Raw genomic sequence first — 23,872 nt, 5'->3', positions numbered from 1 at the left:
CTTCGTCTTCTACGTGTTAGGCTCCTCTTCTTCATCCTGAGATATTTGTGTTCTTCCAGTTTCAATCTGTCATGTGTTAATAACGTAAGCAACACGCCCACTTGCTAGCAGCTGTTTTCCTGCTGTATTCTCACATGGACTCACTCTTGACAGTTTTCTAGGGGCTGGCAGGAAAGGTTTCGGGAAATGTCCTCAGCAGCTCACTTGGACATTTGTGCTTTCTTACATTTTTCTTACTGGAAAATGTCGGGGAAATTTCAGTGCATATTTGAAAGCAGATTTAAAGTGTCAACCAGGCAGAATGGTGAAGAATCAGGATGCAGTTTCATAGCTGTGATCTGTGTGTGTGTGTGTTTGTCTCTGTGCAGAACGAGACGTTCCTGTGTCACCGGTTCACACGCTTCGTCATGATGATACAGACTTACAGCAAAGTTAATGGAGTTCTGAAGAAGAAAAATGACAAAGAGCAAAGGAACCATGTACAACAACTGTTCAGCTTCTATCAAAGAAAGTGATAAACTGCTCAAACTGTTTCTATATAATACAAGTGACACCAAAGTTCTTTCTGTTCTGAAACAGTTGGATAAAGTTAGTCTGTGACGGAGCAAAGAATCGATCCCTGTCGTCAGGAACCTGATCCTGAGTGTTTTTACCGTTTACTGCTTTAACTCTGCAGAAATTACGAAACCTCTTCAAGCAGCAAAGTTTGTTTTGTGGGTTAAACCTCGGACAAATTTGGTGTCAAGAAGTTTTGATCAAGTCTGGATTCAAACTGTACGACCCAGGACCGTCTGTCCGTGAGGTGACGACGTGAAACACTGAAGCAACACGACAAACTCGTTGTGAGGTTTCATCCTCATGAAAATCAACAGCACGATAAACGGAACGACCTCAAGTCCACAACATCACAATATCTCCAATATATGGCTTGTGTGTCAGGACTCAACTCAACGTCTTCACCCTGAAACTTCACCAAACCATTATTTCTCCACTTCTTTAAATCTGTGTGACGAACTCTCTTCATCCACTGAGATCACAAACAAGATCTGGGTTTTGAAAATCAGCCAGTGGAAGAAAACTTTGCTCATTTGTCTGCGATGAAGCTGTTTTAGTGCAGAAAAGCTGCAAAGACAGAGACTGAACATGAAAACTGAGGTTTGTGGAGTTTCAGGAGGAAACTGCCTCAGTTATTCTCTCACAGGAGTTTCACTTTGTCTCCATCAGCTTTGAATGAGATCCTGGAATGAAGACAAAAGAACAGACTGGATCTATTCTTTATTTCAACTTTCAGCTTCTTCACACATTACATTTGTATTGCTTTATACATCTGTTGGACATGTTGACGCTCTGAGTTCATTGATCATTTCATCAGTAAAGTCTGTTCAGTGACTCTTGTTCAGTGATTTCATGGACACACAATCAGTTTGTTTCACCTCCATCTCACATGAGGAAAAGAAAAAAACAAATAATCAGCTCATTGATGAGGATCAGGATCAACACAGGTTCTAAAACATCACAGAACCTGATTTCTACATTGATTTAGAAAACAACAGCAGCATTAGTTCTTTCAAACACATTCATGTCAGTGTAATTATAGATTTCTGTCTTTACAAAGTGAGAACTAAATATGTGTGATAAAGGAAGGTCAGTGTTTGATTGACAGCTGATCTCTGTGCGGAGCAGAAACGTCACCACGACGAACTTTGATCAACAAACATGGAGACAAAAGAAGTTCAAGATTTAAACACAGAATCTAAATCACTGCTTTTAATGACTCGAGTCTATTTGACTTTACACAACTCAGCTCTGTCTCCAGGATAATAAATCCTAACTCCAGCATAGAGAGGCTGAGTGAATGTGGTCTGGACTCTGTGGAGGAGAGTCATGGTGTCAGAGACTCTGTAGAAGGACAGAACACCTGCACGGTGATCCAGGTACACTCCTACTCTGGAGGACCGAGGATCTGACACTGGAGTCTTGATGCTGTTGTAATAAAATTCATATCTGTTTTCATGACAATATAATGACCAAGATTTATCATATGATCCAAATCTACATTCACGTGATTCTCCTGCTCTGCTGATATTCTTGTATGTGACTGCTACATCAACTGCTCCGGTCCCCCCCACCCCCACCTCCACCTCCCAGTAACAACGTCCAGTCAGACTCTCTCTACTCAGGACCTGAGGCCAAACAGTGAATCTGTCTGGGTGATTAGAATAAGACTGATCTTCACTCATATGTGCTACTTTTGTGTTTCCCTCAGATAATAACAGATGTCTGTATGCTGTGTTTGGATCCAGTGTGATTTTCTGTGAATATTTTAAGAAGTCAGCTCTGGTCTCTGGCTCTGGTTGTGGCAGTAAAACATCCACTTGAGACACAATCTGTAAAATCTCTGTCTCTGTCTCACTCAGAATGTCCTGTAGTCGACCTCTGACCTGTGACACAGCTGCTGTCACGTCCTCAAAGTTCCTCAGAGGACGGATCCTGATGCTGGATGAGTGTGTAGATTCACTGAGTGGTGACAGTGAGGGGTAGTTGTGTAGAAACTGGTTGTGATCCTCTGTGTCTGAGAGCTGCTTCAGTTCATGGTCTTTCCTCTTCAGCTCAGTGATCTCCTGCTCCAGTCTCTCCTGAAGCTCTCTGACTCGACTCACTTCAGTTTCCTGCTGGGATCTGATCTGCTGCTTCACATCAGAGCTTCTTTTCTCCAGCAGACGGATCAGCTCAGTGAAGATCTTCTCACTGTCCTCCACTGCTTTATCAGCTGAGCCATTGACGGCCTCCTCCTCCTGTTGAAGCAGCTTCACATCTTTCTCTGTGTCCTGGAGTCTCTGCTGGATTGTTTGTCTCCTCAGCCCGAGCTCTCTCTGCCTCTCAGTCCTTTCTGCTGCAGCTGACACTGTGTCGTGGTCTTTATGTTCATCCATAGAGCAGAGATAACAGATACACTGCTGATCAGTGCGGCAGAATATCTTCATCACCTCGTCGTGACGAGAGCAGATGTTCTCCTGGAGCTTCTCCGAGGGCTCCACCAGCTTGTGCTTCTTAAATGGAGCTGACTGAAGATGAGGCTGGAGGTGTTTTTCACAATAAGAGGCCAAACAAACCAAACAGGACTTGAGAGCTTTCAGTTTTCTCCCAGTGCAGAAATCACAGGCCACATCTTCAGGTCCAGCATAGCAGTGATCAGCAGGAGCAGCTTGGAGTCCAGTCTTCTTCAGCTCCTCCACTAAATCAGCTAACATGGTGCTTTTCCCCAGGACAGGCCTCGGTGTGAAGGTCTGTCTACACTGAGGGCAGCTGTAGCTTCCTCTCTCCTCCCCATTGTCCCAGTGGGTGTTAATACAGCTCATACAGTAGCTGTGTCCACAGACAGTAGTCACCGGATCCTTCAGTAGATCCAGACAGATCGAACAGCAGAATCTTTCTCTGTCCAGTTGATTTTCTTGCTGCGCCATTTCAGCTGGTGTCAGTGACTGTAGAACAGTTTCACTCCCTCTGAGCAGAAACAGATCTCTGCTCCTCCCCCTCTCGTTCACTCCCTGCAGTGACTCATCTCCCACAGTTCACAGCTTGTTGTTCACTGGTCCCTACACTTACACGTCTGTGAAGGGAGGAGACACAGACACATCCTGACTGGGAGGAGCTGGTTGTGTTTGAGGAAGAAGTTGTTGGTTTTTTCAGGATTTACTGCATTTCACAGCGGCCTGTTCACACTTGGTGTTAAGAGGAGATTCAGTGAGAGGCAGAGTGTGTTATCCTTCATTCACAACATACAGTAACAACTAAAGTCAAATAAAATAGATGCATTTAATAATAATAAATCACATCTTTATTTATAAAGCACATCTCAGAACAAATAAAGAAAAACTCGTAAAAATAACAAAAACAAACTCCCTCATAGAAGAATGAAAAACTAACAAAGTAGAATAAAGGTTAAGTTAAGGTTAAGGTCGTCTTTACTGTCCCCGAGGGGCCATTTGGTTTGCAAACAGTAGTCACACACAACCCATACACATCATAACAATACATAAATACATAAAAAGAGCATTAAGAATCCATTAGTCCTTTGGTAAAATACTAAAATATATTAAAATGTGTGTGTGCCATACACCAGGGCTACAGCTGGTTTAAAAGTCCGACCGCTGAGGGGACAATGATCTTAAAGATGACAGAAATTGAAGCATGACCACACATTACAATAATAAAACTAGAATTAGGTAAAATCATGGAATGTGCTTTGATAAAAGTAGGTTTTAGGTTTTGATTTAAAGGAAGTTACCGACTCAGCCGGTTGCATTTCCTCAGGCAGGTTGTTCCACAGTCTCTGAACCTTATTTCTAAAACTCTGTCTTAGTGTTTAGCTGAGAATCTGGATCAGTTCAAAGTCTCCTGCCAGAGGATCTCAAGGATTAAAGATCTGTGATAAACTGAGCAGTCAGAGCATTGAGAGTTTTACAAGTCATTTAAAGAAGCTTCAACTGGTTAGAAACTGAGAGTCAGTGTAAAGAGGCTAAAACCAGGCTGACGTGTTCCAACCTGTTGACTCTGGTTAGAATCCTGGCAGCAGAGTTCTGTTCTGTCTGAGGAGGCTCCTCACTTTTCTATAGAGACAAATAAAAAGACTGTTGCACTAATTATTCACCTGAATACATCACCTGGTTTTATTATGAAGTTTAAAAAGTTGTTTGTAGAGTAACACAATATTTAAAGAAGTGTCATGTACTGTGTGAATGAAATGTTTAAATACTCTGAACACATGAAAGAATTAAAAATCTGGTTCGGCCATAGAATTAAGCCTTCTAAAGTCATTACAAAATCGGAAACTTTAATCTGATTTTGGTACCAACAAGGATGGAGAACTCCACGCACTGGAGCTAGGCACAGCAAATCCATTCTGGAGGAGATACTCAACTTCCTGCTGCATTATCGCTCGTTTGGATAATTCAGGATAGCCAGGGGTCAGACTCTGTGCTAGGGAAGAAACAAACTGTTCTACACAGGGGTTCTCCATTGTTTGGTCTGAAATTGAAAGATTAGATTCAAAAGTTTATAAATCGACAAAGCAGTGTGGTTGGCTTTGGTGTTGCACTGGCAGACACCTTGTAGTGTAGGTTTGATCGTACACTAGCCTAACCAAAACTATGGTGGGTAAATCAGATTACCAAAATGTTTAATCACACTAACTGATATGCAGGGCAGTAACAGTTAGGGGTTCTATAAATTCACAGGGCTGGAAGCACGCTGTGGCTCTTTGTCAGGTTCTCTTATCCAACTTGGGCTGAAATGCTTGGCAGTAACAGCCAGGTACAAGCTCTGTTCCATAGGGCCGGTGGCACGCTATGTCTTAATTCAAAAGCACTTAACAGTTACAGGAAATTTCACAGCTTGACCAGTTAACATTGAATATGTGATAATCAAATGTTTAACGAAATTCTTAAAATTTCAACAAAGAATATACAACTGGAGTTATTAGCAACGATAGCATTCTTTAGCGTTACACTATCAGGGCTTAAAGTGGTAGTTATGAATAATTAATTATTAATAAACATTTAATTTATGAATAAATTAAATTTCACCACAATGCACTTGATTGTAAGTACGGTTGAATGTCTAGTCCGGTGGCAGACTAGTGGAACTGAATTCAAACCTTTGGCTTGACTGAAAGTTTAACATTCTACTTATTTCTGGCGTTGGCCAAAAATGAAAATAAAATGAAAATGAAAATGAAAATGAATATTGCATAATTATGAATTTTTGACAACTGTACTCTGCCTCACACGGGGCACCATTATGTTGTGCAATAATGTATTAAACTTGATACCATAAAATGGTGTGCCTTTCGGCATTCAATAAATTTGGTTATTAAAATAAAATATTGAATATTCATATTAAAAATATGAATATTAAATAATAACTTTAATTGATTAAAGTTACCTCGGGGCACCACCCTTCAAAGGAAGGGAAACGATTTATTGATTAAGTCTCATAAAAGTACTAACTACAAATTTGGAACTCTGATTAACAATTAAATTAATAACTATAACCAAAATTACCATATAGATAGTTAGTTAAGTTGAAGGATATGGAGTTCTTGACAGTGTAGAGGTTGGCGAAATTCACCTATGCAACATTAATGAAAAAACATTTGTGAAAGAAAAACATTTATTATGAATATAATAAAGTATAAAAACACAAATTACTAACGGTGTACTTACTAAACAAAGATAGGTATGTGAGTATGCATGTGTGCGTGTCTGTGTGAGTCAGCGTCCTTCCAAAATGGCGGCTGGCAACTTCGAAGATAACACCCCTCTCCCCCCTATTGGAATGTTTACGACATGTGGCGGGGGTCAGAGAGATTAGGTGCTGAGATATGCGTGTGTCTGTGTGTGTGCCAAATTAGAGAAAGTTACTAGATGCATGCAAGGAAAGACTGAAGAGCATAACTAACATTAACTTTCAAATAACTTGAAACCACAATATCACAGCAACACAAATCAAACTTATAAACATCACACAGAATCGAATAAACAGTCTTTGCTTAGCCTAGTATAATTATTAAGCCCAGTTGTGTTACCCGTCTGTGGAAAGGGGAAAAAGAGTTGCTCTGCAGTTCGCAGTTCTGTGAAGTCGTCTTGCTGGTTTGTGGCTCCTGCCTTCGTGGTTCTGTTGTGCTGTGCAGCTCAGTTGCTGTTTGAAGTTCTCCTGCAGGACAACACGTCGCAGCTTAGAGGCTTGGTAGAGCTTGGATTGGGAGGAGGTTTCCTTGGTGAGATGAGCTGGAAGCTGCAACTCTCCTCCATGAAGTTGATTTGAGTTGAAAGAGTGAGCTGGACCGTCGCCCTTCTCCTCTGAGAGGATTCGTGTGCTCCTCTCGAAGAGGTGAATGGAAAGAGAAAGATGTGAGCTGGAGAAGCCAAACTTCTCCCCTCGACGGGTCGCATGGAAAGAGATTGAAGAAAGGGAGACCTGGCCTTATATTGGCTCGTTGACCTCACAGGTCATGGGGCCCAGAGTGACCAATAGGAGTTGACCCTTGTGTCTCTGGTGGGTTTTCACACCTCTGTGTGACGTTGAGGCCACTGGGAGACTGAGTTCTGGAGGCTCTGGTTTTCTCCAGAACAAAGGACATGCGGCTTCAGGCTTTTGACTGCACATGTAGGCCTGAACTGTGTTTCACAAAAACCATGTCCCAACAGTATATCTGAGCCACAGGACGTTTGCTTCGAAAAGGGTAGCACACCAGCACGAATGAGAGAATGTTTCGCACCCGTATCTCGTAATATTTTAACGGGCACAGGGCTAGCTCCACCCTCGGGCATAAACACATAACCATCTGAGACGAACGGTTTAAAGTCAGCGTCAATTTCGTCCTCCTGTTCTATCTGAGCTACCATTTGAGCTACCCTAGGCACTGTTTGAATCAGCCCGATAGTGGAGGGACTCTCTGACCTCTTAATCTGGTCCTTCTTCTTTAACACCAGACAATCAGCGATAAAATGTCCACTTTCATGGCAGTAGAAACAAGCACGCTTATCACGGGAAACTGGCGCCTGGGATTCAAGGGTGATTTTTGTCTTTCACATACAACTGCCCCATCACGGGACACAGATGAGGAAAACACATTCTTATGCGTCAAGGCAAATTCATCGGCCAACACTGCTGCTTGCGATAAGGTCGACACCTTTTGTACAACACAATATTTTCAGGCAAGCATTTCTTAAACTCCTCAAGAAGCACAAGTTCACGCAACTGAACAAAATCCTTAGTTTCAGTAGCCTGACACCATTTATCAAATAATCTGCTCTTTTCATGTGCAAACTCACCATAACTTTGGTTGACAGTTCTTCTAGAGTTCCTAAAATTGTGGCGATAAGCCTCAGGAACTAATTCATATGCACGAAGAACGGTAGATTTTACCACCTCATAATCTAGGCTCTGGTCTAGAGTAAGACTATTACAGACTTCCTGCGCTTTACCTACTAATTTGCATTGCAACAATATTGGCCAAACTATCCTTAGGCCAGCGTGAAGCAGATGCAATACGCTCAAATGCACAAAAGTAGGAATCAACCTCTGTTTCTCTAAACGGAGGAACAAGTGCCACATGTCTGCTGACATCAAAGCTATCCTGATGGAAGAGGGTGGGTGATGTTACCCGAATGGGGGGGGCAGACGCAAATGGGGGTTCCCTCTCCAACTCTTTGTTCCTCAGCTCCACCTCCTTAATACGGGGCACCAAGTGGAGCTCCTCGGCCGTCATGCCAGCCTTAATGATGGGATCCATGTGAGGTGGGGAACGTGGCATCGCTTTGCCCTCCACATCTTCTGCAGTAGCCACATGACACTCAGGAAACACACCCTTCTCCCCTAGTTTTTTTACCAACATTCATTTAAAATCTGCTTTTTTTGCATTTAAAGGTACTTGTACCTCGAAAAGAATCGGCCACAATCCATAAATCTGCTTTTTTACATTTATCCCACTTTTTTACAGAGGGATCTGTGGCACAATCATTCAATTGAAACTCCATCCTATCAATATGAACAAAAAACACTGGCAACCAGAACAACACGTGTATTATCTGCCACCACTTATCGAATGAAACGAAAATGCACCCAAAAAAAGAACCGGACAAAATCCCAATTCATGTTACGACCCCGCCCCGGAGAAAACCCAGTCGCAACAGGATACATGAGTCTCCCCTTTTCTCAGCTCCCAAGAACAACCAGCAACAAACAATTTACAGACTGGATTTATTCTTTATTTCAACTTTCAGCTTCTTCACACATTACATTGTTATGGCTTTATACATATATAAGAGATTTAAATGTATATAGACATGTATAAGAAACACATGTGATGAGAGCTGCAGAACAAACCCTTAGAGGGACTCGATCAGGACACTCTCCAATGGAACTGCTAGTTCAGATCATGAAAATCAAAAAGAACAGAAACCTACGCAGCAGCAGATAAATATGCCCGTTCACTAAATATGTAAATACAATGAGGACGAGTGGATTCACACTTTACAGAGATGAGCAGTAATTAAAAATAAACAAGGTTCCACATTTACAATGTGACCAAACATCCCATAACACTGATGCTCTGTAAATCCAACCAGAGTGCAGTTGGTCTGTTGGACATGTTGACGCTCTGAGTTCATTGATCATTTCATCAGTAAAGTCTGTTCAGTGACTCTTGTTCAGTGATTTCATGGACACACAATCAGTTTGTTTCACCTCCGTCTCACATGTGGAAAAGACAAGAACAAATAATCAGCTCATTGATGAGGATCAGGATCAATACAGGTTCTAAAACATCACAGAACCTGATTTCTACATTGATTTAGAAAACAACAGCAACATTAGATCTTTCAAACACATTCATGTCAGTGTAATTATAGATTTCTGTCTTTACAAAGTGAGAACTAAATATGTGTGATAAAGGAAGGTGATCTGAAGGAAATCTCTGTGCGGAGCAGAAACGTCACCACGACGAACTTTGATCAACAAACATGGAGACAAAAGAAGTTCAAGATTTAAACACAGAATCTAAATCACTGCTTTTAATGACTCGAGTCTATTTGAGTTTACACAACTCAGCTGTGGATCCAGAATAAACCCTAACTCCAGCATAGAGAGGCTGAGTGAATGTGGTCTGGACTCTGTGGAGGAGAGTCATGGTGTCAGAGACTCTGTAGAAGGACAGAACACCTGCACGGTGATCCAGGTACACTCCTACTCTGGAGGACCGAGGACCTGACACTGGAGTCTTGATGCTGTTGTAATAAAAGTTATAACTGTTTACCTCACAATATAATGACCAAGATTTATCATTTGATCCAAATTCACATTCACGTGAGTTCACTGCTCTGCTGATATTCTTGTATGTGACTGCTACACCAACTCCTCCTCTCACCCCCACCCCCACCTCCACCTCCCAGTAACAACGTCCAGTCAGACTCTCTCTACTCAGGACCTGATACCAACCAGTGAATCTGTCTGGGTGATAAGAATAAGACTGTTCTTTACTCATATCTGTTACTTTTCTGTTTCCCTCAGATAATAACAGATGTTTGTTTGCTGTGTTAGGATCCAGTGTGATTTCCTGTGAATATTTTAAGAAGTCAGCTCTGGTCTCTGGCTCTGGTTGTGGCAGTAAAACATCCACTTGAGACACAATCTGTAAAATCTCTGTCTCTGTCTCACTCAGAATGTCCTGTAGTCGACCTCTGACCTGTGACACAGCTGCTGTCACGTCCTCAAAGTTCCTCAGAGGACGGATCCTGATGCTGGATGAGTGTGTAGATTCACTGAGTGGTGACAGTGAGGGGTAGTTGTGTAGAAACTGGTTGTGATCCTCTGTGTCTGAGAGCTGCTTCAGTTCATGGTCTTTCCTCTTCAGCTCAGTGATCTCCTGCTCCAGTCTCTCCTGAAGCTCTCTGACTCGACTCACTTCAGTTTCCTGCTGGGATCTGATCTGCTGCTTCACGTCAGAGCTTCTTTTCTCCAGCAGACGGATCAGCTCAGTGAAGATCTTCTCACTGTCCTCCACTGCTTTATCAGCAGAGCCATTGACGGCCTCCTCCTCCTGTTGAAGCAGCTTCACATCTTTCTCTGTGTCCTGGAGTCTCTGCTGGATTGTTTGTCTCCTCAGCCCGAGCTCTCTCTGCCTCTCAGTCCTTTCTGCTGCAGCTGACACTGTGTCGTGGTCTTTATGTTCATCCATAGAGCAGAGATAACAGATACACTGCTGATCAGTGCGGCAGAACATCTTCATCACCTCGTCGTGACGAGAGCAGATGTTCTCCTGGAGCTTGTCCGAGGGCTCCACCAGCTTGTGCTTCTTAAATGGAGCTGACTGAAGATGAGGCTGGAGGTGTTTTTCACAATAAGAGGCCAAACAATTCAAACAGGACTTGAGAGCTTTCAGTTTTCTCCCAGTGCAGAAATCACAGGCCACATCTTCAGGTCCAGCATAGCAGTGATCAGCAGGAGCAGCTTGGAGTCCAGTCTTCTTCAGCTCCTCTAGTGAATCAGCTAACATGGTGTTTTTCCCCAGGACAGGCCTCGGTGTGAAGGTCTGTCTACACTGAGGGCAGCTGTAGCTTCCTCTCTCCTCCCCATTGTCCCAGTGGGTGTTAATACAGCTCTTACAGTAGCTGTGTCCACAGACAGTAGTCACCGGATCCTTCAGTAGATCCAGACAGATCGAACAGCAGAATCTTTCTCTGTACACTTGATTTTCTTGCTGGGCCATTTCAGCTGGTGCCAGAGACTGTAGAACAGTTTCACTCCCTCTGAGCAGAAACAGATCTCTGCTCCTCCCCCTCTCGTTCACTCCCTGCAGTGACTCATCTCCCACAGTTCACAGCTTGTTGTTCACTGGTCCTTACACTTACACACCTGTGAAGGGAGGAGACACAGACACATCCTGACTGGGAGGAGCTGGTTGTGTTTGAGGAAGAAGTTGTTGTTTTTTTCAGGATTTATTGCATTTCACAGCGGCCTGTTCACACTTGGTGTTAAGAGGAGATTCAGTGAGAGGCAGAGTGTGTTATCCTTCATTCACAACATACAGTAACAACTAAAGTCAAATCAAATAGTTGCATTTAATATTAAAAAATCACATCTTTATTCATAAAGCACATCTCAGAACTAATAAAGAAAATCTCGTAAAAATAACAAAAACAAACTCCCTCATAGAAGAATGAAAAACTAACAAAGTAGAATAAAGGTTAAGTTAAGGTTAAGGTCGTCTTTACTGTCCCCGAGGGGCCATTTGGTTTGCAAACAGTAGTCACACACAACCCATACACATCATAACAATACATAAATACATAAAAAGAGCAATAAGAATCCATTAGTCCTTTGTTAAAATACTAAAATATATTAAAATGTGTGTGTGCCATACACCAGGGCTACAGCTGGTTTAAAAGTTCGACCGCTGAGGGGACAATGATCTTAAAGATGACAGAAATTGAAGCATGACCACACATTACAATAATAAAACTAGAATTAGGTAAAATCATGGAATGTGCTTTGATAAAAGTAGGTTTTAGGTTTTGATTTAAAGGAAGTTACCGACTCAGCCGGCTGCATTTCCTCAGGCAGGTTGTTCCACAGTCTCTGAACCTTATTTCTAAAACTCTGTCTTAGTGTTTAGCTGAGAATCTGGATCAGTTCAAAGTCTCCTGCCAGAGGATCTCAAGGATTAAAGATCTGTGATAAACTGAGCAGTCAGAGCATTGAGAGTTTTACAAGTCATTTAAAGAAGCTTCAACTGGTTAGAAACTGAGAGTCAGTGTAAAGAGGCTAAAACCAGGCTGACGTGTTCCAACCTGTTGACTCTGGTTAGAATCCTGGCAGCAGAGTTCTGTTCTGTCTGAGGAGGCTCCTCACTTTTCTATAGAGACAAATAAAAAGACTGTTGCACTAATTATTCACCTAAATACATCACCTGGTTTTATTATGAAGTTTAAAAAGTTGTTTGCAGAGTAACACAATATTTACAGAAGTGTCATGTACTGTGTGAATGAAATGTTTAAATACTCTGAACACATGAAATAATTAAAAATCTGGATCGGTGATAGCATTAAGCCTTCTAAAGTCATTACAAAATCGGAAACTTTGATCTGATTTTGGTACCAACAAGGATGGAGAACTCCACGCACTGGAGCTAGGCACAGCAAATCCATTCTGGAGGAGATACTCAACTTCCTGCTGCATTATCGCTCGTTTGGATAATTCAGGATAGCCAGGGGTCAGACTCTGTGCTAGGGAAGAAACAAACTGTTCTACACAGGGGTTCTCCATTGTTTGGTCTGAAATTGAAAGATTAGATTCACAAGTTTATAAATCGACAAAGCAGTGTGGTTGGCTTTGGTGTTGCACTGGCAGACACCTTGTAGTGTGGGTTTGATCGTACACTAGCCTAACCAAAACTATGGTGGGTGAATCAGATTACCAAAATGTTTAATCACTAACTAATATGCAGGGCAGTAAAAGTTAGGGGTTCTATAAATTCACAGGGCTGGAAGCACGCTGTGGCTCTTTCTCAGGTTCTCTTATCCAACTTGGGCTGAAATGCTTGGCAGTAACAGCCAGGTACAAGCTCTGTTCCATAGGGCCGGTGGCACGCTATGTCTTAATTCAAAAGCACTTAACAGTTACAGGAAATTTCACAGCTTGACCAGTTAACATTGAATATGTAATAATCAAATGTTTAACGAAATTCTTAAAATTTCAACAAAGAATATTCAACTGGAGTTATTAGCAATGATAGCAATCTTTAGCGTAACAATATGAGGACTTAAAGTGGTAGTTATGAATAATTAATTATTAATAAACATTTAATTTATGAATAAATTAAATTTCACCACAATGCACTTGATTGTAAGTACGGTTGAATGTCTAGTCCGGTGGCAGACTAGTGGAATTGAATTCAAACCTTTGGCTTGACTGAAAGTTCAACATTCCACTTATTTCTGGCGTTGGCCAAAAATGAAAATAAAATGAAAATGAAAATGAAAATGAATATTGCATAATTATGAATTTTTGACAACTGTACTCTGCCTCACACGGGGCACCATTATGTTGTGCAATAATGTATTAAACTTGATACCATAAAATGGTGTGCCTTTCGGCATTCAATAAATTTGGTTATTAAAATAAAATATTGAATATTCATATTAAAAATATGAATATTAAATAATAACTTTAATTGATTAAAGTTACCTCGGGGCACCACCCTTCAAAGGAAGGGAAACGATTTATTGATTAAGTCTCATAAAAGTACTAACTACAAATTTGGAACTCTGATTAACAATTAAATTAATAACTATAACCAAAATTACCATATAGATAGTTAGTTAAGTTGAAGGATATGGGGTTCTTGACAATGTAGAGGTTGGTGAAATTCACCTATGCAACATTAATGAAAAAACATTTGTGAAAGAAAAACATTTATTATGAATATAATAAAGTATAAAAACACAAATTACTAACGGTGTACTTACTAAACAAAGATAGGTATGTGAGTATGCATGTGTGTGCATGTCTGTGTGAGTCAGCGTCCTTCCAAAATGGCGGCTGGCCACTTCGAAGATAACACCCCTCTCCCCCCTATTGGAATGTTTACGACATGTGGCGGGGGTCAGAGAGATTAGGTGCTGAGATATGCGTGTGTCTGTGTGTGTGCCAAAATAGAGAAAGTTACTAGATGCATGCAAGGAAAGACTGAAGAGCATAACTAACATTAACTTTCAAATAACTTGTAACCACAATATCACAGCAACACAAATCAAACTTATAAACATCACACAGAATCGAATAAACAGTCTTTGCTTAGCCTAGTATAATTATTAAGCCCAGTTGTGTTACCTGTCTGTGGAAAGGGGAAAAAGAGTTGCTCTGCAGTTCGCAGTTCTGTGAAGTCGTCTTGCTGGTTTGTGGCTCCTGCCTTCGTGGTTCTGTTGTGCTGTGCAGCTCAGTTGCTGTTTGAAGTTCTCCTGCAGGACAACACGTCGCAGCTTAGAGGCTGGTAGAGCTTGGATTGGGAGGAGGTTTCCTTGGTGAGATGAGCTGGAAGCTGCAACTCTACTCCATGAAGTTGATTTGAGTTGAAAGAGTGAGCTGGACCGTCGCCCTTCTCCTCTGAGAGGATTCGTGTGCTCCTCTCGAAGAGGTGAATGGAAAGAGAAAGATGTGAGCTGGAGAAGCCAAACTTCTCCCCTCGACGGGTCGCATGGAAAGAGATTGAAGAAAGGGAGACCTGGCCTTATATTGGCTCGTTGACCTCACAGGTCATGGGGCCCAGAGTGACCAATAGGAGTTGACCCTTGTGTCTCTGGTGGGTTTTCACACCTCTGTGTGACGTTGAGGCCACTGGGAGACTGAGTTCTGGAGGCTCTGGTTTTCTCCAGAACAAAGGACATGCGGCTTCAGGCTTTTGACTGCACATGTAGGCCTGAACTGTGTTTCACAAAAACCATGTCCCAACAGTATATCTGAGCCACAGGACGTTTGCTTCGAAAAGGGTAGCACACCAGCACGAATGAGAGAATGTTTCGCACCCGTATCTCGTAATATTTTAACGGGCACAGGGCTAGCTCCACCCTCGGGCATAAACACATAACCATCTGAGACGAACGGTTTAAAGTCAGGGTCAATTTCGTCCTCCTGTTCTATCTGAGCTACCATTTGAGCTACCCTAGGCACTGTTTGAATCAGCCCGATAGTGGAGGGACTCTCTGACCTCTTAATCTGGTCCTTCTTCTTTAACACCAGACAATCAGCGATAAAATGTCCACTTTCATGGCAGTAGAAACAAGCACGCTTATCACGGGAAACTGGCGCCTGGGACTCAAGGGTGATTTTTGTCTTTCACATACAACTGCCCCATCACGGGACACAGATGAGGAAAACACATTCTAATGCGTCAAGGCAAATTCATCGGCCAACACTGCTGCTTGCGATAAGGTCGACACCTTTTGTACAACACAATATTTTCAGGCAAGCATTTCTTAAACTCCTCAAGAAGCACAAGTTCACGCAACTGAACAAAATCCTTAGTTTCAGTAGCCTGACACCATTTATCAAATAATCTGCTCTTTTCATGTGCAAACTCACCATAACTTTGGTTGACAGTTCTTCTAGAGTTCCTAAAATTGTGGCGATAAGCCTCAGGAACTAATTCATATGCACGAAGAACGGTAGATTTTACCACCTCATAATCTAGGCTCTGGTCTAGAGTAAGACTATTACAGACTTCCTGCGCTTTACCTACTAATTTGCATTGCAACAATATTGGCCAAACATCCTTAGGCCAGCGTGAAGCAGATGCAATACGCTCAAATGCACAAAAGTAGGAATCAACCTCTGTTTCTCTAAACGGAGGAACAAGTGCCACATGTCTGCTGACATCAAAGCTATCCTGATGGAAGAGGGTGGGTGATGTTACCCGAATGGGGGTGGCAGACGCAAATGGGGGTTCCCTCTCCAACTCTTTGTTCCTCAGCTCCACCTCCTTAATACGGGGCACCAAGTGGAGCTCCTCGGCCGTCATGCCAGCCTTAATGATGGGATCCATGTGAGGTGGGGAACGTGGCATCGCTTTGCCCTCCACATCTTCTGCAGTAGCCACATGACACTCAGGAAACACACCCTTCTCCCCTAGTTTTTTTACCAACATTCATTTAAAATCTGCTTTTTTTGCATTTAAAGGTACTTGTACCTCGAAAAGAATCGGCCACAATCCATAAATCTGCTTTTTTACATTTATCCCACTTTTTTACAGAGGGATCTGTGGCACAATCATTCAATTGAAACTCCATCCTATCAATATGAACAAAAAAAACTGGCAACCAGAACAACACGTGTATTATCTGCCACCACTTATCGAATGAAACGAAAATGCACCCAAAAAAAGAACCGGACAAAATCCCAATTCATGTTACGACCCCGCCCCGGAGAAAACCCAGTCGCAACAGGATACATGAGTCTCCCCTTTTCTCAGCTCCCAAGAACAACCAGCAACAAACAATTTACAGACTGGATTTATTCTTTATTTCAACTTTCAGCTTCTTCACACATTACATTGTTATGGCTTTATACATATATAAGAGATTTAAATGTATATAGACATGTATAAGAAACACATGTGATGAGAGCTGCAGAACAAACCCTCAGAGGGACTCGATCAGGACACTCTCCAATGGAACTGCTAGTTCAGATCATGAAAATCAAAAAGAACAGAAACCTACGCAGCAGCAGATAAATATGCCCGTTCACTAAATATGTAAATACAATGAGGACGAGTGGATTCACACTTTACAGAGATGAGCAGTAATTAAAAATAAACAAGGTTCCACATTTACAATGTGACCAAACATCCCATAACACTGATGCTTTGTAAATCCAACCAGAGTGTAGTTGGTCTGTTGGACATGTTGACGCTCTGAGTTCATTGATCATTTCATCAGTAAAGTCTGTTCAGTGACTCTTGTTCAGTGATTTCATGGACACACAATCAGTTTGTTTCACCTCCGTCTCACATGTGGAAAAGAAAAGAACAAATAATCAGCTCATTGATGAGGATCAGGATCAATACAGGTTCTAAAACATCACAGAACCTGATTTCTACATTGATTTAGAAAACAACAGCAACATTAGATCTTTCAAACACATTCATGTCAGTGTAATTATAGATTTCTGTCTTTACAAAGTGAGAACTAAATATGTGTGATAAAGGAAGGTCAGTGTTTGATTGACAGCTGATCTCTGTGCGGAGCAGAAATGTCACCACGAAGAACTTTGATCAACAAACATGGAGACAAAAGAAGTTCAAGATTTAAACACAGAATCTAAATCACTGCTTTTAATGACTCAAGTCTATTTGAGTTTACACAACTCAGCTGTGGATCCAGAATAAACCCTAACTCCAGCATAGAGAGGCTGAGTGAATGTGGTCTGGACTCTGTGGAGGCGAGTCATGGTGTCAGAGACTCTGTAGAAGGACAGAACACCTGCACGGTGATCCAGGTACACTCCTACTCTGGAGGACCGAGGACCTGACACTGGAGTCTTGATGCTGTTGTAATAAAAGTTATAACTGTTTACCTCACAATATAATGACCAAGATTTATCATTTGATCCAAATTCACATTCACGTGAGTTCACTGCTCTGCTGATATTCTTGTATGTGACTGCTACACCAACTCCTCCTCTCACCCCCACCCCCACCTCCACCTCCCAGTAACAACGTCCAGTCAGACTCTCTCTACTCAGGACCTGATACCAACCAGTGAATCTGTCTGGGTGATTAGAATAAGACTGTTCTACTCTCATATGTGTTACTTTTCTGTTTCCCTCAGATAATAACAGATGTTTGTTTACTGTGTTAGGATCCAGTGTGATTTCCTGTGAATATTTTAAGAAGTCAGCTCTGGTCTCTGGCTCTGGTTGTGGCAGTAAAACATCCACTTGAGACACAATCTTTAAAATGTCTTTCTCACTCAGAATGTCCTGTAGTCGACCTCTGACCTGTGACACAGCTGCTGTCACGTCCTCAAAGTACCTCAGAGGATGGATCCTGATGCTGGATGGGTGTGTAGATTCACTGAGTGGTGACAGTGAGGGGTAGTTGTGTAGAATCTGGTTGTGATCCTCTGTGTCTGAGAGCTGCTTCAGTTCATGGTCTTTCCTCTTCAGCTCAGTGATCTCCTGCTCCAGTCTCTCCTGAAGCTCTCTGACTCGACTCACTTCAGTTTCCTGCTGGGATCTGATCTGCTGCTTCACATCAGAGCTTCTTTTCTCCAGCAGACGGATCAGCTCAGTGAAGATCTTCTCACTGTCCTCCACTGCTTTATCAGCAGAGCCATTGACGGCCTCCTCCTCCTGTTGAAGCAGCTTCACATCTTTCTCTCTGTCCTGGAGTCTCTGCTGGATTGTTTGTCTCCTCAGCCCGAGCTCTCTCTGCCTCTCAGTCCTTTCTGCTGCAGCTGACACTGTGTCGTGGTCTTTATGTTCCTCCACAGAGCAGAGATAACAGATACACTGCTGATCAGTGCGGCAGAATATCTTCATCACCTCGTCATGACGAGAGCAGATGTTCTCCTGGAGCTTCTCCGAGGGCTCCACCAGCTTGTGCTTCTTCAATTGAGCTGACTGAAGATGAGGCTGGAGGTGTTTTTCACAATAAGAGGCCACACAAACCAAACAGGAATTGTGAGCTTTCAGTTTTCTCCCAGTGCAGACATCACAGGCCACATCTTCAGGTCCAGCATAGCAGTGATCAGCAGGAGCAGCTTGGAGTCCAGTCTTCTTCAGCTCCTCCACTAAACCAGCTAACATGGTGCTTTTCCCCAGGACAGGCCTCGGTGTGAAGGTCTGTCTACACTGAGGGCAGCTGTAGCTTCCTCTCTCCTCCCCATTGTCCCAGTGGGTGTTAATACAGCTCATACAGTAGCTGTGTCCACAGCCAGTAGTCACCGGATCCTTCAGTAGATCCAGACAGATCGAACAGCAGAATCTTTCTCTGTCCAGTTGATTTTCTTGCTGCGCCATTTCAGCTGCTGCCAGAGACTGTAGAACAGTTTCACTCCCTCTGAGCAGAAACAGATCTCTGCTCCTCCCCCTCTCGTTCACTCCCTGCAGTGACTCAGCTCCCACAGTTCACAGCTTGTTGTTCACTGGTCCCTACACATCTGTGAAGGGAGGAGACACAGACATGTCCTGACTGGGAGGAGCTGGTTGTGTTTGAGGAAGACTTTTTTTTTTTTTTCAGGATTTACTGCATTTCACAGCGGCCTGTTCCCACTTGGTGTTAAAAGGAGCTTTCAGTGAGAGGCAGAGTGTGTTATCCTTCATTCACAACATACAGTAACAATTAAAGTCAAATCAAATAGATGCATTTAATAATAATAAATCACATCTTTATTCATAAAGCACATCTCAGAACAAATAAAGAAAAACTTGTAAAAATAACAAATACAAACTCACTCATAGAAGAATGAAAAACTAACAAAGTAGAATAAAGGTTAAGTTAAGGTTAAGGTCGTCTTTACTGTCCCCGAGGGGCCATTTGGTTTGCAAACAGTAGTCACACACAACCCATACACATCATAACAATACATAAATACATAAAAAGAGCATTAAGAATCCATTAGTCCTTTGTGAAAATATTAAAATATATTAAAATGTGTGTGTGCCATACACCAGGGCTACAGCTGGTTTAAAAGTCCGACCGCTGAGGGGACAATGATCTTAAAGATGACAGAAATTGAAGCATGACCACACATTACAATAATAAAACTAGAATTAGGTAAAATCATGGAATGTGCTTTGATAAAAGTAGGTTTTAGGTTTTGATTTAAAGGAAGTTACCGACTCAGCCGGCTGCATTTCCTCAGGCAGGTTGTTCCACAGTCTCTGAACCTTATTTCTAAAACTCTGTCTTAGTGTTTAGCTGAGAATCTGGATCAGTTCAAAGTCTCCTGCCAGAGGATCTCAAGGATTAAAGATCTGTGATAAACTGAGCAGTCAGAGCATTGAGAGTTTTACAAGTCATTTAAAGAAGCTTCAACTGGTTAGAAACTGAGAGTCAGTGTAAAGAGGCTAAAACCAGGCTGACGTGTTCCAACCTGTTGACTCTGGTTAGAATCCTGGCAGCAGAGTTCTGTTCTGTCTGAGGAGGCTCCTCACTTTTCTATAGAGACAAATAAAAAGACTGTTGCACTAATTATTCACCTAAATACATCACCTGGTTTTATTATGCTGGGGCTGTCGTGGCAGGCAGTGTTGATCCAAAGGTGAGGCCGGAGCAGATTAAGGTGAACAAACGAATGGTGCTGTTGGGACAGGGTTTTTGTGAAACCAAAGTTCGGGCCTACATGGGTAGTCAAAAGCCTGAAGCCGCATGTCCTTTGTTCTGGACAAAACCCGAGCATCCAGAACTCAGTCTCCCAGGGGCCTCAACGTCACACAGAGGTGTGAAAACCGACAGGAGACACAAGGGTCAACTCCTATTGGTCACTCTGGGCCCCATGACCTGTGAGGTCACCGGGCCAATAGAAGGCCAGGTCTCCCTCTCTTCTATCGCTTCCCATGCGACCCGTCGAGGGGAGAAGGCTGTCCAGCTCTTTCCCTGCAATGCATATTCATAATAAATGTTTTTCTTTCACAAATGTTTTTTCATTAATGTTGCATTAGTGAATTTCACCAACCTCTACACTGTCAAGAACTCCATATCCTTCAACTTAGCTAACTATCTATATTGTAATTTTGGTTATAGTTATTAATTTAATTGTTAATCAGAGTTCCAAATTTGTAGTTAGAACTTTTATGAGACTTAATCAATAAATTGGCTATCTTTTCCCTTCCTTTGAAGGGTGGTGCCCCGAGGTAACTTTAATCAATTAAAGTTATTATTTAATATTAATATTTTTAACATTAATATTCAATATTTTATTTTGATAACCAAATTTATTGAATGCCGAAAGGCACACCATTTTATGGTATCACGTTTAATGCCTTATTGCACAACAGTGCGCAGCTGGTTCTGTGGCAAAAAGGGAGCACGTGGTAAATAAACATCAAAAAGCAAGACAGGTGAAATTACAAAGCCGAGATATGTTACCACACGGGTGAACGGACGATCTGGCGACGGCAGGGGAGATGAGATGAGGTTTTGTAGACTGAGAGGTGGAGTTGATGAGAAGATGAAGCTCAGATGCGCAGGTATTCAACAGGAGGCCCTGCCCAGCTCCAGCTAGTGCCACACAGGAAAGGAGAAACAGGGGGGGGGGGGGGAACACAGAGCACAACAAAGAGGTGGAAAACCTGGTCCTAACAAATAGTTACCATATTTGAAGGGGTGGGGGGTGAAGCCTGGCTGAGAGCTTGAGGACACCTCACGCCCACCTACACCTGCCACCTGCAGTCAATGGACCCTACTAGCTGTCAATCACACAGTGTCCACGCCCCAAATACATACACTGCTTTGTGGTCAATCAATCAATCAGCACCATAATTTACTAAATTAACATGATAATGCTGTATTGACCAAATCCTTCCTGAAGTTATAAATCAAGTGGAGACGCCCTCTGCTGGTCGTTCCAGAGAATATTGGTTTCAGGCACCTGCGCATTCTCTTCATTCTCTGGTCCAGGAGGAGTCTACCTCCATTTTTGAAAACTACTAATGACTTACTTCTGGAGGTGTTTCAGGGGCATCAGTGTTTTCTGTGCAGGAGAGAAGTTCCTACAAAGATTTAAAACTTTGCAGAACTTTTACATTCACAAAAAAACTATATGACATCATATGTCTCCTTTAAATCAAAGGTCTCTCGACTCTTCTCATCTATGTGATCCCTCCCTTCACATCTCCCTGGGTTAATGAATTCACCTTGTACTTGCCTTTTAATGACGCCCTTTAAATATTAGCCTCATTTCAAATTTCTGATTTACCTCTCCTTTTTTTTTCTCATCAGTGGAAACCTGTGTTGTCGTCCATGGCGGAGAGAACCAGCCGAGTGCGATCTTCAGCCCTCAAGGTCGTCGGTTGAGTTCACCCGGCACTAAGACGCATTATCACTCAGGTAAGAGGAAAACGTCAGTGAACCTTCCAGGGAAAAGCTGCAATTGGACCAATAGGAATGAGATTGAAGAAAACACGTATGAAGCTTTTCAGTTTAATCCTTAATCGTCCTGAAATATTTCATCACCATCAATCATAGCTCCTGCAAATGACTTTCATGTGCAACAATCCTCTAATCGTACAGTAGATACATTTGGGAGGAAATGCAATTCCAGTCACATTATGTTTTACCGTCAACCTTCTCTACCTCCCATACTAGTTTTTTAAAGATTTGTTTCTGATCTCCTGCCGTCTCCTGCTCTTGATGTGGTTTTCCTGGTCATCTCTGCTAAGGAGGTTCTGGCCGAAGGATTTTTTTGTCACATATTTCATTGTAAAATCCAACATTTTGATGTGTAAACTGATCATGTATGAGCTGGTAAACACAAGAAAGAGGTTGGAAGTTGTACGACTCTGGAAACTGTTCTAATCTTACCTTTCTTTTCTTTTTGGAGCCGACGAAAAACCAAGTAGTGCAACAATTTCCATCCCATTGTCCAACAGTTAGAACAGAGCCAAGAGGCCTTTTACACTAAAATCAGGAATCACCATTAGAGTGTCATAGTTTGAATATTGTAAAGACTTTTTTTCTTTATTAAAATGCACAATATTTAACTTCAGCTGCTATGGGTCAAGACCTAGATTGATGATGTCGTAAAGCAGCAGGGGATCATGGGACTTGTTGTGTGGGTTTGAACGTTGTTGGAAACTTTCTGGATTGTCAGAGAACACAAGTCAACAAAGTATATAACATAGGTCTGGTGGTTTATAGACATTTTACTGAAGAATTGTTACACAAACTAATATTTAAATCATATCCAGGAGTTTTTAAGGAAGAAGAAAAGAGTTTAAAACCAAGCAAAGGGGCAGCGATGTGATTTCTTGTCCTTTTTTTTCTATATTCTGTTTCTCCAAATAGCCTGTTCTTTACTTTTTACTTGTTTGTTATTTATTCCATCTCTCCTCTATTACATTTTCTTTCAGTCCTCTTTTTCCTGTCTTCTTCTCAGCCTCGTCCTTCTCCTCTCATCTCTCCCCGTTAAATTTCTATTTTCTCATCACCACCATTTCCAACTTCTCCTTTTTGTTATCATTCTGCATCTTGTTTTTCTTTTCACCCAGTCTCTTGTTTTCAATCATTCCCTTCTTCCCTTGACCATTTTCTATTTTTCCCCTCCTTCTTTTTCGGTCCCGTTTCCAACTTTTCCTCCCTTTGCATTTTCTCCAAACTCCCTCTCTCTAATGGCCTGTCCTTTGCTGCGTGACCACAATAGTCTTAGCATTTGGATTACTGTAATGGGGCTCGCATCACCCTGGTATGATCAGCCATCTGGGGTTAGCTGCCTTTTAGCGTCCAGTTAGCATCTCCCCAACAGAATCGTCTGAGGAAGCTAAGCCGGAAAAAGCACTAATCTCCCAGCACCGGCCATTGTTGCTTTCCCTGACGGCCTCTGTGCTAAAAGGGGCTAATTGATGTGGCCGCCTGCTTATTGTCGGCCTTTAGAGGAGGCGGGTGATTGTTGAGCGAATGTAGCGTAAGTGATGTGATGTGAAGGAAGCCTCGGCTGGAGGTGGCCATCCCAGCCCTGGATGTGACTGACCTCTGGAAGCAAATACGGGAGCTGAGATGACTTTGTGATATCGTCTCACATCATTCACTCTCATTGCTGTAATTTAGTGACTCTTTCGTACTTTTTACAATCTTGCGGGGACAAATAAAAAACAACAT

The 23,872-nt window shown here is 42.2% G+C and overlaps 3 protein-coding genes across 3 annotated transcripts; all 3 read right to left on the bottom strand.

The window, feature by feature from the left end:
- Positions 1–1,658: 1,658 nt before the first annotated feature.
- LOC117761383 (tripartite motif-containing protein 16-like) lies at positions 1,659–3,464 on the bottom strand. The gene has a single exon (XM_034585225.1). It carries the CDS (start codon positions 3,462–3,464, stop codon positions 1,782–1,784), a length of 1,683 nt encoding a protein of 560 aa, XP_034441116.1. The 3' UTR covers positions 1,659–1,781.
- A 6,016-nt stretch (positions 3,465–9,480) lies between these two features.
- Positions 9,481–11,269, bottom strand: LOC117761385 (tripartite motif-containing protein 16-like). The gene has a single exon (XM_034585228.1). The coding sequence runs from the start codon at positions 11,267–11,269 to the stop codon at positions 9,590–9,592; it is 1,680 nt and encodes a 559-aa protein (XP_034441119.1). The 3' UTR covers positions 9,481–9,589.
- Positions 11,270–17,371: 6,102 nt separating this feature from the next.
- On the bottom strand, positions 17,372–19,074 carry LOC117761388 (tripartite motif-containing protein 16-like). Its single transcript, XM_034585231.1, has one exon. The coding sequence runs from the start codon at positions 19,072–19,074 to the stop codon at positions 17,401–17,403; it is 1,674 nt and encodes a 557-aa protein (XP_034441122.1). The 3' UTR covers positions 17,372–17,400.
- Between the last annotated feature and the right edge of the window lie 4,798 nt (positions 19,075–23,872).

Source organism: Hippoglossus hippoglossus, chromosome 5, assembly GCF_009819705.1.
Source record: "Hippoglossus hippoglossus isolate fHipHip1 chromosome 5, fHipHip1.pri, whole genome shotgun sequence".
In the NCBI taxonomy this organism is placed as follows: Eukaryota; Metazoa; Chordata; class Actinopteri; order Pleuronectiformes; family Pleuronectidae; genus Hippoglossus; species Hippoglossus hippoglossus.
Note: the sequence above shows the minus strand (reverse complement) of the source record. Positions and strands in the feature narration are given on the sequence as shown.